General features: G+C 34.9%; 1 protein-coding gene across 1 annotated transcript; it reads left to right on the top strand.

The window, feature by feature from the left end:
• The first annotated feature begins 857 nt into the window (after window positions 1-857).
• On the top strand, window positions 858-18435 carry LOC117342093 (amine oxidase [flavin-containing]-like). The gene is made up of 15 exons (XM_033904085.1): window positions 858-1434; window positions 6816-6910; window positions 8917-9054; window positions 9462-9566; window positions 9721-9812; window positions 10655-10796; window positions 11678-11741; window positions 12175-12263; window positions 12813-12972; window positions 13614-13710; window positions 14164-14275; window positions 14799-14896; window positions 15600-15711; window positions 16389-16451; window positions 17007-18435. The coding sequence occupies exons 1-15, from the start codon at window positions 1386-1388 to the stop codon at window positions 17148-17150; spliced, it is 1560 nt and encodes a 519-aa protein (XP_033759976.1). The 5' UTR covers window positions 858-1385; the 3' UTR covers window positions 17151-18435.
• The last annotated feature ends 103 nt before the right edge of the window (window positions 18436-18538 follow it).

The raw sequence follows: 18538 nt of genomic DNA, 5'->3' as shown, positions 1-18538 counted from the left end.
TCCCACAGCGGCCGAAGTTAGCAGCGGATTCGTTATTCGTCATTGGGGATCCCAATAACGAATAACGAATCCGCTGCTAACTTCAGCCCGCTAAGTCACATACGGTATATCACTGGTCAACTGATTAAAAAAAACGCAACAACGACAGACTCATTGAGAACATGAGGCTTCTTAATAAGTCTAAGATCTAAGTGATGAATTCAGATATTGCTTAAGTATTTATCTTAATATTAGGATGTACTGATAGCATTTGTGTTTGAATTATCCCCATTCATTTGTCATCAAAACTAGTATTGATTCTTTTACACAACGATATAATGTCAATTACTCAAAGAATATCAAATACTAATTAATGGCGATAGAGGTATCTTGATTGATGTATTGATCATGTGAAATCCTCTTGTGTACAGTGGCTGGTCAAGGCCGTGCGCACAGAGCAAGTAATCTGAACGTTAACCCTGACTGTCTGCTATTACTACTAAATATATATCTAACTTGCGTGATGCCCAACTTTTGATTTTTTCCCCGATTATTCAAAACGTACATAGCACTCTGTTGAAACATTCCGGGATCTGACCTTGATGATCGCTATTTTTAACAAAACAACCGACAACGATATTTCCGCAAGTTATTCGCGCACTCAGTAGCCTGAACACAAAGTAGGGTAAGGCTGCTTCTTTAAGATGTTATCGGTATTGTGTGAATATAAAACCTTTATCAATTATTGAAACTTCAATGATTTTGATAGACAAATTACCATCTTAAAGCAGATGCCTAGCAACGTTCTCGTTACTCTACAGCTACGGCGCGCGCGAGAGCTCGCGAGCAGACGGTCATATCTTAGCACGTGACGAAATTATGTATGTTCAAGCGCAGAGTTGATGGGGATTTCGTTGTGGTGACCCTCTTAATAGCCTGAGAGTGATGGGAGTATTCACGGAATAATCGATAGGTGATAGATACGAACGGGACCTCTGTGTTTTATAATCCTGGAGTAGGAAAAGATTTAGCTGTGTATTCGTTAGCAAGCACACGTGCATTGTCTTTTTTGTTGAACTACATAGACACGTCTCCTCAGTGAAGGCAGCCGACGGATGTGTAAACCCTTAGTGAATTCTCAAAGATTGGTTTGGACACCGGCTGGTGCTGCTAGCTAGCGTTCAGCACTGCCCGTTACTGAATAAGCCAACTGTTCTGTGAACGTGTTTGTTTATATATCGACCGCGTTCGCACATGTGTATAATTGTGTTACACAAGCACTATTTACAGGGCCAATGCATTGAACGCTGTTAAATCTTCGTCCAGATTTTTTAAGGTTTCACGACTGATGAATAATATATTTTTGTATTTTCATTTTTGCGACTAGCAGACGATACCTATCCAACATGGCTGACAAAAGGCGGGATGTTATCGTCATTGGTGCTGGCTTGAGCGGTAAGGATTTTGAATGCTTGAGAATATGTCTAAGTTATTTTCATATTTTTGGCATCCTAACCGTTCGATAATCTATTTTCATATATATATGTATATAACAAATATTTCACTTCCTTTACCAAATCTTAGCTTGTCCGGGAAGACGCATTCTTAAGGATATTTACATTCATATCTGATTTTACGATGTTAACTGAAGGTTAGGCAGATTTCATAACAATTTTCGCCGTTGTAGAATCACCTGCTTTACATTTACATAGTTTGCGGTCATTTCGTTCAAAAGTCCAGTTGATTTCATTTATAGAATTATTATATTATCATAAACCCTTGGTACCGGATGCAATAGTTGTTAGATAAAAGAAATATCACCTAGGTACGTACGTAGGATAGCATGTTGAATATAACTCAAAAAATTATTAAGTAAAAAGAAGAACATATTTTTCATGCTTTGATTTTATCAAATATTTAGTCTAGTGCAAAGTGTTTAGTTTTTTAGATTTAATGTTTACACGTATGCTTGCAAATGCTGCTTTCCAAGTAGATATGTATATATGAGTTGGGTAGCTTGATACATGTAAGTGCTGAATAGCGATTGCTATCAGCTTATTACTTGCCTAGTGTGTCTACAAGATTTGCAAAATACCTCATATCTTCAAAGTGAAAAAGAGTGCTTGAGACTGAAATAACTTTGCAATTTTGTTGATATGTACTAATCAATGGTAACAGAGAAAATCGACACTAAACATGTGAGTTCTATGCTATAGACTTGACTCAATAAGAATTCATGTCCATTCAACTCTAAGTCACACGCTCTATTCAATAAAATCTTCACAACACAGACTAATAATCAGTTTCGATAATTAAATGCCTGTTATAAACCAAGGCTGATGGCAAATTGACTCATATATTTATCCATCACAGCTGTCACATAACAGCTTATCATTGATAATAGAGGTAGCATTTCTCCTGAAAGCTGTCGTAACAAACATTCTTAGTAACACTGATAAGGTATTTCTGTGTTCACAGCACTATTATGAACATATTCAGATGCGAGAGTTATTGTTCATCGATCGAAGTTTGATGTTTTAAAGTGTCCTATACCGCACTGTGTGACAGTTGGCGAGGATGTATTGTTGCATTATAATGACTCCTTTCGCTGCTATTTTCTTCTTGTTTAACATCGTGTGGAACCTGGAGGGTATTTTTGTTATATAATTCCTATAATACAGCTAACACATGAATATGTATGGCGTGTATGATCGATGAAGTAATTCCTATATTACATGCAACCTTTTTATTGTTATGCAAATCTGCCTTTGTTGTTTCTGTTCTTTACAATGCAATCGTATATCTATATCTTGAAGGGAAACGATTATCCTAAAAATGACAATTACATGTGTCTACATTTGTCACATTTGCTTCATTAATCATGTCTTATGTACATTTATGCCTAACATCAGGTGTCCACTTCGACCAAACCAGCATTATTTCTTAGCATACTCAATGTCGATATATGTATATATAAACATGTTGTGCATTGACGTGTCTACAACGGCAGCTGAACGCATTTTTTGTGCCAATCTCATGTCAGAAACGTTCTGCGGCATACTTTGAACTAAACATGATTATTTATCGCAGATCCCATGCAAGTGCTAGTTTAACATAACAGCTCCGCTCGCCTGCCTTAGAACAACCCGGTAGATAGGCAGATATTTTTTAATTATTCAGTTACTTTCTAAATAGAATGTTCCTCTATTGTAGCTTATATGTGTGAGTTTATTGCTTAAATCTGCTACCCTACGTGTAGGTTGGACTCACCAATTTAAGTTGTTGAACTTATTTTTTTATATATACGGATCTGTATTAATGTGAAATTGCTATACTTCTCTTATTATGATATATAATCTCACAATCATCCAAAGATGATCATATCACCAATAGCAAGCTAACCTTTTTTTGCGGGACTAGCATTTCATTCCCACAGGAACCTTAAATTTCAGACAAAGTTAAGATATAGCAATTTAACGATATTAGTTGTCTATGGTCACATAACATCTAAAGCTGGCTCGGCTGGTTACAAACTTCTTTTTCTAAGATTTTAAAGGTTGATTATAAGAAAAACCATTGATAACTCTGTGACTCCAGAGACATTTGAGACATTTCTGGTTAGTGTGATGCCCCCACATAGTCGTTTCTGGTCATAGCAGGGACTCCTTAGAACCAACTGGCTATACCGGGTCTCCCAAATCACCTTCTATTATGCCTCATTGTAAACCTCTTGTGATATCTAAACACATGAGACTTGTCTCACTAGAGACATCTGATTAGTCTGTTGTCTTTCGTGATACACGCGTTAGCCTGATATCTCTAAAGACACCTCTGATTAGCTGGGCGACTACAAAAACACCTTGGTCAGCCTGGTATCTCCAAAGACACCTCTGATTAGTCTGTTGTCTTTTTTGATACACGCGTTAGCCTGATGTCTCGAAAGACACCTCTGGTATCCTTGTGTCTCAAAAGACGAATCTGGTTAACCTGATGCCTTAAAAGACATCATGGTTAGCCAGATGTTTCCAAAGACACATCCAGTTAGCCTGATGCCTTAAAAGACATCCTGATTAGCCAGATGTTTCCAAAGACACCTCCGGTTAGCCTCGTGTCTCCAAAGACACATCTAATTAGCCTGATGTCTCCAAGACACATCTGGTAGCTTTATGTCTCCAAAGACACATTTGGTTAGCCTGGTGTCGACAAAGACACCTCTGGTTAGTCTAGTGTCGACAAAGACACCTCTGATTAGTCTGCTGTCTCGAAAGACACCTCTGGTATCCCTGTGTCTCAAAAGACGACTCTGGTTAACCTGATGCCCCAAAAGACAACCTGGTAAGCAAGATGTTTCCAAAGACACCTCCGATTAGCCTGATGTCTCCAAGGCACATCTGGGTAGCTTTATGTCTTCAAAGACACCTTTGGTTAGCCTGGTGTCTACAAAGACACCTTTGGTTAGCCTGGTGTCGACAAAGACACCTCTGGTTAGTCTAGTGTCGACAAAGACACCTCTGGATAGCCTGATGTCTCCAAAGACATCTCTGACTAAAAAAAATATCAATTAGTCCCTGATTGTCTCCATCATCTATTTAATTGCCATTATATTGCTAAGACGTCTACAATGCATGTATAATTTTTTGCGAACCAATTCGCTTTAATAAAAAAAAGAAAGAAAAAGAAATGCCAGACAGGACAGAAATCCAGACGTTCACAGGCAGAAGCTGCCAGGTAATCTAAAACACATAACCCAATAAACTACCAAATACTGTATATACAATCTAACATTGTGTGACTCATTCACCTTAAATCGTTATCAAATAAACAATTCGAACGTATGTGTAGCGAAAGCCCGTTTCCGTGGTCTAATAATCAGAAAAGCTCGAAATTAGGGGGAAATCTTTGGCGTGAGGGTTGGGGAATGTAGGATATTGACAACAACATGATTGTGTTTTAATATTTAAGAGTTTTGTGGAGACGCGACTGAGAAGTAATCTAAATCCTGATCTATTGGTGGTGAACTACTAATTAAGCCTGTCTCGTTAAGTCTGGAGGTCTGATATCACTTCATCACAAGGCACTGACATCGATTTGTACGCTGTGTCGGTAGATCTATTTCCTCTCACACTTTCTCTAATTGCGTTCCGTTCATTTACAGTACTGTACACCTTTTACTGAAATGTCGAAATGCAAAAACACAATTAATATTGATTTTATTTCTCTTGTTGATGTTTCGTTTACTATTTACCCCATCAATTTGCATTATTGTTTTTAAATTCTAAAAATATATCTATTGACAATATCTGGCAATGTTATTGACGTTTTGGTGTCGGTAAGTGAGCTAGGCTTCCAGCGAAAGGAAATTGTCTGTCTAGGTCCATCTATGGAAAACACTTCATACTGAAATGAGGATAGTGACTTCATCAATAGCTGTTAGGATTACATCATAACAGCCGATGTTGTCTGCATGTACCCCTGTCTGGATGGAACAGACAGTCGTTGTTAAAAGGTCTATCAGACAAACTGGTTGTGCATATTTGCATATACAGAGTAACAGATAAACTGAATAAGTCATAGAACTGCATCTAATGAAGATAATTGCTGACTGGTAGATAAGCTGTGGGATTCACTAAATGTTCATATGTGTCAAGGTTTTAATATTGTTACAAGCTAGTAACAGAGTATGTCTGTTTATCTTTCATTTTTTGCTAAATTCTACGTATTTTAAATACGATCGGATCATCTATATGGAAATTAATAAAAGCTTTGCTTTGTCAGCCTATTAAAATCCATAACAGTTCTTTTGATATCTATAACGATATATATATCACAAGATTCAATGAAATAAGTGTATTACTTTTTTAATCAAATCTGAAAGTGTTTAATTCCGTATTACTTCATGTATTTATGTGTTAATAGTCAAAGTAGTTGAGCCTTATCGTTCATTCCTGTAATATCCGTGTGTTCCTTTATTGTGTTTGTATCAGTTGTACCAAATAGGTACAGTATCATATAATGGAACGCAAATGTATATCAAGCGAGTTCCCAAGATGGCGGCAGTCGCTCGCTTTAAACATAAAACCGATTACCCCCCCTTTTTCTACATCATAATGGTAAAATCAATACCTGAATAATTTCTTCAAACATATATATTATTTATAAAATCAAATCACAAATGGAGTTTGAGTCCAGTTTTTTTAACAAAAAGTGCATTTGCATGACAAATGAAATCACAGTTCCGCCGTCCTGGATCCAAGTGGTACATTTGAAAAACGATCTACAGAATCGGCTCGGTTTTGCTAATACAGCGCGTTCCATTATGAATACAGCAGATTCTGGTACGAAACCGATTAAGGAACAAATGGTATACATAATGAACACATAATTGCTTCGCTATACTTATATTAATGTCTCTAAACGTTATCTTTTAAACTGTCATTCTTACTCAAATCCACAAAACGATGAAAAAACAGAACTTGAAAATGTACAATAAGCATACGACCATGTGCTTCGTAAGGGCCAACCTCTTCTGCTTCATCGACGACATCCGCAATGCAAATCTAGGTCAAATCTGCGTTAGGTTGCATCATCAAAAGCAAAAGAGGATCAGACATAACAACTCAACTCACAACCGATATCACGACAGCAAAACACAAACAAAATATAACGAGTTACATGATTTAAATTGAGAACTAGTCTATATCAACTAGTGTATATCAACAATGCTCTTTTGAATGTAGAATATTTAACAAAACGATTTGAAGAATGATTAATGGATTTCATTCTTCCATTGTCCGTCGTCAGATGTCATTGACATGTTGATTCCATTTTTTTTCTAGGTCTGGCGGCTGCAAAGCTTCTTCATGAACAAGGATTGGACGTCTTGGTACTGGAAGCAAGGGATCGTGTTGGTGGTCGGACGTATACTAAACACGTAAGTATGGAACGGGTATATTGTTTCTAGAATAGCATAATCTTCTCAAAATCTTAAATAAAACAGTAAAATTACAGCCAATAAAAATGGAATCATTTTAAAAATAGATGAAGAACCTGAAAAGACACCTCAACCAAATATTATCCATTACAGTCTCATATCACAAAAGGACCGTACAATACTGTTGAATTAAGGCGTCGGTTAAAATCGCAAAGTTATCTCGTGGTTCATGGATGACTCTTTATCAATCCAGGATCGAATAATATTAATATATATATCTATTAGATTGATCACGTGATAATGACTATAATCACGTTCACCGTTTCATTAGTTGCTCTTATTAGTTATTTTGGTATGCAGCATATTATCATAAAGATGAATGAATTACATGTGGTACCAAGTTCGCGTATTAATACAAACTGTTATACACGTTGGGAATATAAAGTGTGGATGCATCCTCGAAACTGCTATCACACAAACGCTTGTGTTGAACATTCTGTCTGAACGGTTTATACACACTTCGTGTTTATTGCTAAACATTAATCTGTATTTTCCAATTTATGTACCTGTCAGGGAAAGATGCGGCTAAACCTTCCACACATTTCATGGAGCGGAAATCGGCCGTATAGGAGAAGCATATGTCGGTACAAGAGCTCTATCGTTTCTGCGTCGAAATCGATAACAACGGAGCATCATTCTAAGTAAAAGTCTGCGCCTGACACGTATTTTATCCAGTTGAAGAGCTCTGTCTTATTTTAAACTGTCTTCCCCTGTCGTGCCATGATTAACGCGCTTGTTTGTAACCTGTACTCTCAATGCATGCTGTGCGCAATGAACCAATCTTGTTGAAAAGACATTAATGACTTCACGTTCGTATTCCTCAAGCGAATATCGACGTGTAAACAGCAAAAACGTAATTCTTACTCACAATCGATTAACACTTCTGGTTATTGGTCTTAATTGTATTAGTCATTGTATTGGATATCATTCTTCTGTCGTTGAACTGTGTTTATTTGCAAGAACGGGTTATCTGATAAAACAGATTATCGGTATTCACCCAAACTAACAAAAGATGCTCGGCATCCTTTGTCAATTTAACTTTGCGTGAATAAAGGCATAAGAAGGTTAAATTCTTCATCATTTGTAACTCAATATCGTCCATTTATACGCTTGATATATATTTTGTAAATATAAATATTATTCAATGACAAATATTTCAATTTCACTCAAGTTGGACACAATGAAAATAATTTAATGTTTTTATTTGTCCATGAATTTCACCAGATTGACATCAAATACATGCATACAGTAAACCACCCGCTTCTACCGAACCTGTACTGTAACCTAATTCATACGTACGTTAGGCCTATTAGGGGATATCTTATTCTGTATGAATAGTTTTGAGTCATATATAACATACACGTGAGGTTATCAGGTCTTTGGAGGAAGTGGATGGGACTGTTCTGTAAGATATTTGGATCTACATGATAGGCATTGTGTAATCAAGATTATTAGAATTTAAATAAATTTAAATGAAATTTTTAATAAGAGTGATGCGTCTGCGCAGCTGGCGAAGCCTTTTTATTAACAAATTTAAATTCTACCGCAATTTTTTTTTTTTTTTTTTTAATTAAATCATACTATTTTTATTATTGTTTTACTGGTAGATATGCTGCATAATCGTGTTTACCACGTGTTAACTGAAAAACAAGGATTGAATAATGCTTTGGTCGATTTCATTGGGTGATGAATAGAGTTGCTCTTGAGACAGATCCAACATGAACTGCTCCGCAGGATATAGTTATCATGGAGCGCGAATCAAAATATTAACATTTATTTTACACTAATGGGTTCCTAACAAATGCTTATTAATCAGTATTGGAGGGTATGTCGCAGATGTATCGAAAAGAATAGCAATACAATGCAAGTATACAATTATTGCTTATTTATAAAGATACTCACATGTTCATTTTTGTATGTATGAATTTTCGCAATATTTTTTTCAGAATGACATCATTAATTACGTGGATGTGGGAGGGGCCTATGTTGGTCCTACACAAAACCTGTTGTTACGTATGGCGGACGAATTCGGAGTCAAGACCTACCTAACTAATGAAGTTGAAGATCTTGTCATTTACAGAAAGGTTAGTTTTGTCGTTGTCCTCGATCTTCTCATCTATTAACAATGTTTAATATCAATCCTGTTTTTGAATATTTATATATTTATATGTTTGGATTTCATCAAATTTGTAAATTAGATTAAATTTCGTAAACAAATGACCGATTTCTACATTTACAGTTTTTTAAAGCAATGTTGAAGAAAAATAATACGAAAGAAGATAGTCACAAAAATATGCCAGGGAAAATATATCTGTAACTGTATTAGCACGTCATATATTCTCTATTTAGCTGTGATATAACGAAGATTTATATTTGAAAAAATATTGCAAAAATAAATGATGAAATGCCTTTTTTACTTTGTTCAAACTCTCACCGTGCCGTAAACAGTTTATTCAGGATTATCATACGTTGTGATTTCTTGGTTCGAAAGGGAAGCAGCAGGCGATTTAAAAGCTCTTTCCCGCCAATGGGAGGCTTCATCGCCCATTTGGATCTTCTCCAGGTTTTCCGTGTGATAGATGAGATGGGAAGTGAGGTAATTCCGGATATTAATATTGCTATACAATTGTTTTCCCGTGAAAGAATTATATCTTTGTTTATCAAATTAGTTCATAAGAAGAAAATATCGATATCGTTGTGTATAAAATTTGTTTTGATAGGTTTTATTCATATAAATCATTCTACTGTAGGTACCTGAGGCAGCGCCATGGAATTCCCCACACGCAGAGGAGTGGGACAATATGACAGTCCAGGAATTTCTCAATAAATACGCATGGACAGAGTAAGTCTCTATCTTTATCGCAGCATTTCACGTTTTGTATTTACCATATGTTATGTAGTTAGATGTTCACTCTGTCAAGAGTGGCACTGAGTCAATAAATTGTATCAAAATAAGCAAATTGATAAAAGTCAGGAACTTGGAATGTCACTTAGATTGCTTCGGTGAAAGTTATCCTTGGGCTATTGTTGTCGATAGCATAACGGTAATGATTGCATATTTCTTTTTTGCTTTAAACCCAAATGATTTAAAGACGTACGGTTCTTGCATGTTAGACATTGTGGCTTTCACTCTTTTCTAGATATTGAAATATTTAGGGGTAGACAAATTACGTCTTGAGGAATGTCGGTCCGTCACAATCTCGTCTTTGTTATATCATATTGGCATGATTTAAAATGACATAAAAGGGGTAAATGTGTTGATTAACAGCCTATGGGCATTATGAAGTTCTGCAATTTAGAACTAGTAAATATTTTCATTCTTGAAAGCAGCGCATACAACTAGAAGTCAGGGGATGTATTGACTCAGCTTTTTTTGAATGTTGAACCTTCCTGTAGTGCCACGATGGCGTCTTTTGTAAACTGAATGCTTCTGCAAACGACACAAGCGATTCTCTATACAACCTATATTTGCATTATGTGACATAAATGTTATATTAAATCATTTCCAATAGAGTTGAAGCGACAATATAATACATATATAGATTTGTATTATATTATTTGCTAACGAAAGAATCTTCTCTGAACTGATGGCTTTTGCAATATACATGAAGCATTCTATAGCCAAATATTGAAAGTAACAGAACTACAACAAATAGTCGCATAAACGAGTCTGCTTTCTTGTAGTGCTGTGAAAAGATTCACAACGGGATTCGTTAACCTAAATGTGACGTCAGAACCGTACGAATGTTCGTTGCTATGGTTTCTTTGGTATGTCAGACAATGCGGAGGTACGCACAGAATATTTTCTACGTCCAATGGCGGACAGGTACGGTCATAACAAAGCAATGTTTTTAATTCTGCTCTTTAAAGGTGATACACAGCTTAAACACTACTTTTCAGCACTAAGCACATAGTTGCAACAACGTTATCGAAATATTTCTAATTAAGGCTAACAAATGAAAAAAAGTCTTGATGGTGGCCACCTACAGGGCCGAATGTTACATTTACATACAAATCATAAAGGCGGATCACGCGCTAGATTTCATTTGTTATGAAAATGATTATTTATTGACACAACATTTAAATGATTAGATAAAAAGCTGAATTTTGGAGGTTGGTAATAGGTTACTGCATATTTTTAGATTTAACGTCGGTAAAACTTCGTGGTTTTCCTAGTCTGACTTCGTTCACAGGTATAATAGTTCGCGCAAATACGCCTTGAAAACATTAGGCAGTTATCACTTCTATACATTTGTTTGTGCCTATAAATATTCACTAGGTCTACATTACGCGTTATATTCAATGATTGCGAATATAGTGAAATTTGATTACCCCAAAAATATTACTCTTGGTATTGTATAGAATATACAGCAATTATTCTTGTTTTCAACCTAACATAATCAATCACTGTCGGAGATGTAGCAACTGTCATTAATTATGTATTTTCAATTGTTTGTGCAGTTGTGGTAAAATCAATATTTGCATAATGTTAACCTACAAAAGACACATTTCTCTATTGTTAGATACCTAACTACTTATGTTACTACTATAGATACAAAATCGTATTTTTTTTAAATATTCATATAAGTCTTTCCTAAACCAAGGTCTAATGATATGTGTTATTGATATTATTATGCATTATCAGAGGTATATATATTCATTGTGTTAAGTTTTCCTTCATTACTTTTCTATGAACGACGCTAACAGGAGAGAAAATTCGTTGGCGGTTCACAACAAATTAGCCAACATATAGCTAGGAAACTTGGAAAGGGTTTGTATAGCAGTTATATAATAAAACATTTACTACAATTGCCCGATGCTAAAATAAAATGAGTTGATTCTAAAGATATCATGAGGACGTCATCCGTGCATTGTACAAAGCCAATCAAACGCCACTTCATCTTGTATTAGTTGTCCGTATAATTTCGAACATTTTTATTTCGAAATGGTGATTGGTTCGACTGTCAATCAGGGTTTTAATAGATATCAAAACACGTCTGTGTGTGCTCACATGTTTAACACGTTTGTAATTGAATCTACTTAGACATGTGGATATTCAAACATATAGTTCACCTCGAAGAGATAGGATAATCAGGGTTATAAACTGTTCTACGTGTTCTTTGAAGTACATTATATAAGGTACATCTTGCATGCCAATTTGTATGTTTCCCAAATATTACCTTTATTTTGTTTGAAACTTTTAGACAGAGTGTTGCTGTCAAAACCAGTTTGCCAAATACAACAGGAGAAAAGCACAGTGAAGGTCATTGATGTACACGGCAACAAATATCAGGTATGTACTTAGAAAAAGAAAAGTTTTTAGGTTTTTAATAGCTGTTAAAATGACTCTTTCCCCTTTTTCTTTCCTTTTTAACGAAAACCATAGCATAAAATGTTTGATTTAATGAGACAGTTCGATTGTGTCATTTTGTTTTCATGACACTTTTGATTTCTCTATCTTAAACCATAGCCAAACCTACGACTACATGTCGAGCTGTGAATATTGAATTTCTGTTGCATGTCTGTGCTTTACTCAATGTACATAAACGTTAGCAACATACATTGCACAATAAAATGCCAATCGATGGAATTACGGACCATATAACGAACCCAAGGCGAATTGAGATATATGTTAAGCTTACTGTCGGCACGGGATAGCTCAGATATGCATCGTGTTGATGCCTGTAAATTATCGAATCAGGAAAGATAATTTATTTACCTTATATTTATCCTATTTTATCTATCTTGGTAAGTTGGAAATTTGGCGGATGATATAGATTTTATTAAATACATTACATTTCAACTGCATTCACAGAAAATGTTTTCAATGGCTTCTTTGCAGGCAGGCTATGTGATAAGCGCTGTGCCATTACCATTGCAAAGTAAAATAACCTTTGACCCTCCTTTGCCAACTCTCCGTAATCAGATGATACAGAGAGTCCCAATGGGATCAGTGATCAAAACCTTCACCTACTATACGAAACCCTTCTGGAGGGAGCGAGGTAAGATGTCCACAAAGATTATATTATCGAATTCATATATGAACAGAACTTAGGTACACTTCGGTTTTAAGTTTTAACGATTGAATATCCAAGTAATTTTTTTCAAAAGTTTCCATCGTACGACCGCCTTATAGCTGAAATTCCTCTGGAACCAAATAATTTTCTGCTTTTGCTATTGCTAAGAGGTATCCAACCATAAACACTCTAAGGTGATGTGTTGTAACGTCAGAATATGATCGTATCAGCAAAGTCATGAATATTATTAAGATAACTATCAATATACGGTCATTCTTGTCAACAAATGATACCTTACAAACAAGCTGTAAAATACTTTTCAACACATTTGGCGGAAGTCAACAGTTATTTGATAGTGAAACCTTAAGTAACGACGGGGGAATGCTTCTTTTGTTGCGTTCTTTTACGTTTATGGTACCAAATAACGTCTTAAGATATCGCTGTAGCTGCGACCGAATACGCCATTGCGACCTAAACACAAAGATGTCGCAGTTGTGAAAAATCCTATCTTCCATGATTTCATTTACAGGATCATATTCGATTTTTTTACAAGATGCAGATTTAAGATTACCAATATCATCGTCTATTTCTCAAAAGATTATCTCGTAATTTTTTTTTCTCAACAGGCTACTGTGGTTCAGCGATGATTGACGATGATGACTCTATAATCAATTACACCCTGGATGACGTCAAACCGGAAGGAGGAAAGCCCGCTCTCATGTCGTAAGACCCGCTGTTGTTATTACTATGATATAATATATATTATTGTTATTTCGAATGATTTTAATTCGAAAATGTAGTCAGTTGTACCGATCTTGAAGAGGGTATACGCAACAAAAATAAACACTTATATGTCAATTTGCGAATTCAGAGTTATATCCCTTTACTGGTGTTTTCATATAACATTTTGCCAAGTCGAATATATTTTATCTAACATCATTTTTTACACGTTGAGCTCGAAATTAGTATCTACAATAATTATAATTCCACATTTGAGGAAATTTTGTTACATCTTGATAGATATGTGTTTGTAATTGTGATTGCCCGAGGGGGGAGGGGGTAATAGGCCTACTCTTTCCATTAATCTTAAAGATTCCTTGTGTTATATGCATATTGTAACAAACAGCTCAATCTGTTAATTTGCAACAAATCCTGAACACATTTCCTTTGATCTAGGTTTATTCTTGCTGATAAAGCCAGAAAATTATGTAACCTGACTGCCGAAGAGAGGAAAAACAGAATATGTGAAATGTACTCAAAGGTTTTCCAAACAGACGAGGCACTACACGTAAGTACAAGTATGATGCAATATCTGCTTATTTGAGATATATTTTTATATATTTTAAGGAAATCTTTAATTTGTCAGATTCGCTAAAACTGCACCAAAGATGCATCTCATAACTACGCTTGTTTTAGTTTACACACCGCGGCGTGTAACAACTTCCAGGATGATGATGATGATGATGATATTCGCTAAATATCGTATTTTTTTTAATTTGAAAATTAGCTAATCCGAGTTTGATAATCATAATAAAAAACCGTCACTTTATACAACTAAATTGATGCCTTGGTCTTGCTATCTGTTTATACATGACTGCATTACTACCATGTTCTCCATTTTGAGAACGTGACATTGTCTGGATTAAACATAGCTTTTCGTGGGTGGATACGGCGATGAAACAAATGACACGTAAAATTAAAAATATGCATGTCTTATTTTCTTGGCACTTTTGTCATTGGACTATAATTATAACAGTTATAGTTTTAGTTTTATTCTATTACGCATCGTCGTGTTTGTTCTTTTTTTCTAGCCCGTTCATTACGAGGAATATAATTGGCTGGCTGAACAATGGTCCGGAGGATGCTATACCGTCATGATGCCTCCAGGTTTCCTCACCAAGTTTGGACAGTAAGTATTTTTTTTCAGTTCAGTTATTTTAAGCTCTTAAAAGTAAAATATTGACCCTTCAGGTCAAGTTCAATTTCGTTGATGTTGCGGTTATCTTTACAATTAAGATACTGCCAAGGCTATCCCGGTGCAGCCGCCAGTGTGATAAATTTCATAGCTTTGTGACCATTGTAGATGACAGATAACGATAGTTAATGCCTATTTTTATTTAATAATTGCTTAGGGATTTCTTTGTGTGGTTAATTGTATATTGAGTAAATTTGTATATCAAGTCAGTTCACTGCAAGTCTTAGAACTTGGCACACGTCAACATGTACCTTTATAGATCTAATACAAATTAGTACAAGAAGACTTGAGTTTTGTTTAATTGTATTGTATCCGGGATCTTAAGGGTAACATAAGCATTTTCAATATGAGAAAAAACAATACGATAATTAACAAACAATCTGTATAAGTTTCGATTCACTTTTTGATTGTCTTTAAAAGTGAAGTAACATAATTATACAGTTAAACATAAGCTAACAACCTGCAAAGAGCAGAGGAATGATTATTCATATTTATGCAGAAAAAAATGGTTTCATACATTTTCTATTGCATTTTCTATTGAAGGTTATCAGTTTATAAAATATGCAATGTCAATTTTTCTTATGCCTACACATCCCATGAATATTCCTTTAACTATTTTATATTACTTTTAATTAAGGGAGATGCGGCGACCGTTCGACAGAATCCACTTTGCTGGAACAGAAACTGCTACAGCTTGGTCTGGGTACATGGACGGCGCTATACAAGCTGGAGAGCGCTCTGCAAGGGAGGTAACTATTATTTATGAAGTAATGTTTGCTACATAAACATACAAACAATGATTTTTTTTCTCTCTTACCCTCCTTCGTAAAAGGCTCTGTAATGTGATATTTTTATGGGGTATGGGTAAAACGTTTTTGTTCAAAACTGAAATAAACGTAACTGTTAGCATACGGTGATCGAAACTTAAAAACAATAAACAGATCAGTTACAATTGTACACCTATATGGCTCACATTTAGTTAACACCACATAAATATGTGACTTAAAAGAATTTGAGTTGTTTTATGTATATTGATTTGTTATTCACTTGATTTCTTATTCATAAACAAATATTTGAATAACCTATCAATATAGAAGATATGCATACCCTATGACTGCAAATATTTATTTCAAGCTGTTGACATGACAATGTTTCAAAATTCTATTATAGTTCAGATCAGCCAACGCTCAAAATACAAATCAAGAAAAAACAACAATATTATACCATCAATATAAAACATCAACATATTTATTTGCAATAAGTTTCGCCAAAATAATACAAGGCTAACGATTATGCTGGTGTTTTGTTTGGATTGTGTATTTGCATCCTACTTCCTCTACAGGGGAAGGCATATTTTAATGACTTGTATTTGAATCTACTTATTGTCGAAGCGTACTATAAAACGAGTTATCTCCCTTTATTTTAGATACTTAATCGCCTCGGCAAAATTCGTGAGGACCAGATTTGGGTCACGGAACCTGAACATAAGGTATCTTAAAGAGTTACATTTGAATTTCCTGTGTTAAAATTGTGAAATAATTATTTCTCCAATCATACGGCCACTCCCTTTGATTTATGGTATTCGATTCATTAAGTAAATGTTAAAACTGTTTCCGTGATATAATGCATTTCCTAACAATGCCCTTACATCTAGGTAGTCTCCTCGAGGTAAATTTTTGCAGAACAATACGTTTACAAACATGTTTAAGTCAAACATAGCATACGTTTTATTGTGTGTTTCTTTAACAGACCATTTCCTTTGAGAATTCAATTTTACAACTCTGAAAATCAAACGAGAAATATAAAATGAAAGCGTTGACGTATCATTAAAGAATCATAATATTGATAGATATCAGATCGTTTTTGATACAGATAAAATTAATGGATTGTAGAGAATAAAGGATTCTGCCATTTTCTATGTACTTGCATGTAGATTTCTTTTCTTAAAACATGGCTTACTTTTATGCAACAATATTGGTTTAAAAAGAGAGTTATATATTATGAAATACCCTGTAAGCAACATACCAATTTGATTTATTTACAGATGATACAACCGAGACCCTTCGAGACGACATTTTGGGAACGAAACTCTCCTAGTGTTGGGGGCTTTCTGACGTTCATGGGAATGTTGTCCGTCATGTCTTCACTAGGAGTTGGAGTTTATGTATATACTAAACACATAAAATGATAATGTTAGCAGTCATCAAAATAGCATATCCGTAATTTTCATATCAACCAAGTGTACAAATTATTTCAACAAAAAACATCAGAACGAAATATCAAGATAGTTTTTATACAGGACGATTTAGAGATATTCTGATACATAAACTATTACTATTTTTGCGAGATAGTATGACAAACTATTTAATTCGTCTTCATGTTGTATTTGTGTTGTCATGGAAACTCGACATTCGTATTAGTATTTAGCGATATGTAAGAACATCATAGATAATGTGACACTGCCAAACATGACGAGTGTATTCAATGTACCATAATTCGTTTGCTGTTTCTTGCTTTGGTGGTTAGCCAAAAATCCCAATTAGCATATCTAAGCCACTACCAATACTTTACCTCGCATTGCGTTGTTATTTGAATTGTTGCAACTTATGACAAAGTTTCATAGCTAACGAGAAAATGTACTTGTATATTCCGAAGAAAATGTGTAAAGACTACATCTGGATATTGTCAACGGATTGTATAGTTCAGCAACGAATATGTAATTGGTGTATTTGGATATTGCAAACGGATGTTATAGTCCCGCAGTGAATGTCTAATAGTGACATTTTTTGTCGTCAACGGGTAATGCAGTTCCGCAGCTATTGTGTAATGATTGCATTTGATTACGAAAAGATATGCTAATATATGATATATCTGAAATAAATAAATAACGTTAGCCTGACATTTCACAGTAAATAAACATCGCATCCCTAATGAGCAACTACAATGTAAAATATTACTCGGTAATAGCTAATCACACGTAGACACAACGAAATCTAACGCATGCGTGTTGTGTAAACTAGAAATTACAAGGAACGGAAAGTATCCGAATATTTCTACAGATTTTTAAATTCACATAATATATATTTGTACAGGCTAAGGTGTATTTATTCCTACATGCCGAAGGGTAAATTGTTAATCAAAATTCCAAATCTGTAAATGAATAGTTCCATCGTTTACCAATAAAAATCAACATGTATTCGGTGATTAATTATTGTTAAAATTAAAAATATGTACTTGTATGACAAAGACATTGTACGCATCAGTTTGTAACTAACGTGGCTAACCATGGTGATCACATCATGTAGATACAGATATAATTGTGATTAGCTGCAAGTTGTGCGTCAAATTGTTCATGTATCTATACCGTAGCTGCACGTGACTAGGTGCTTTGGATGTCAGTTTTTTTGTATTTGTTAGATATCGCCATTGTCATGTTTAGGAGGTTCTTAAGAAATAAATCTATATTAATTTCATATCTTTTTTCAGTGTGATATATTGCGGTGAATTTTATTTGAATCCAATGCCCTATACAAGCCATGACGGCAAAAGTCACCATAGAACTCACTGTTTACGTTC

Source organism: Pecten maximus, chromosome 14 (genome assembly GCF_902652985.1).
Source record: "Pecten maximus chromosome 14, xPecMax1.1, whole genome shotgun sequence".
Lineage (NCBI taxonomy): Eukaryota > Metazoa > Mollusca > Bivalvia > Pectinida > Pectinidae > Pecten > Pecten maximus.
Note: the sequence above shows the minus strand (reverse complement) of the source record. Positions and strands in the feature narration are given on the sequence as shown.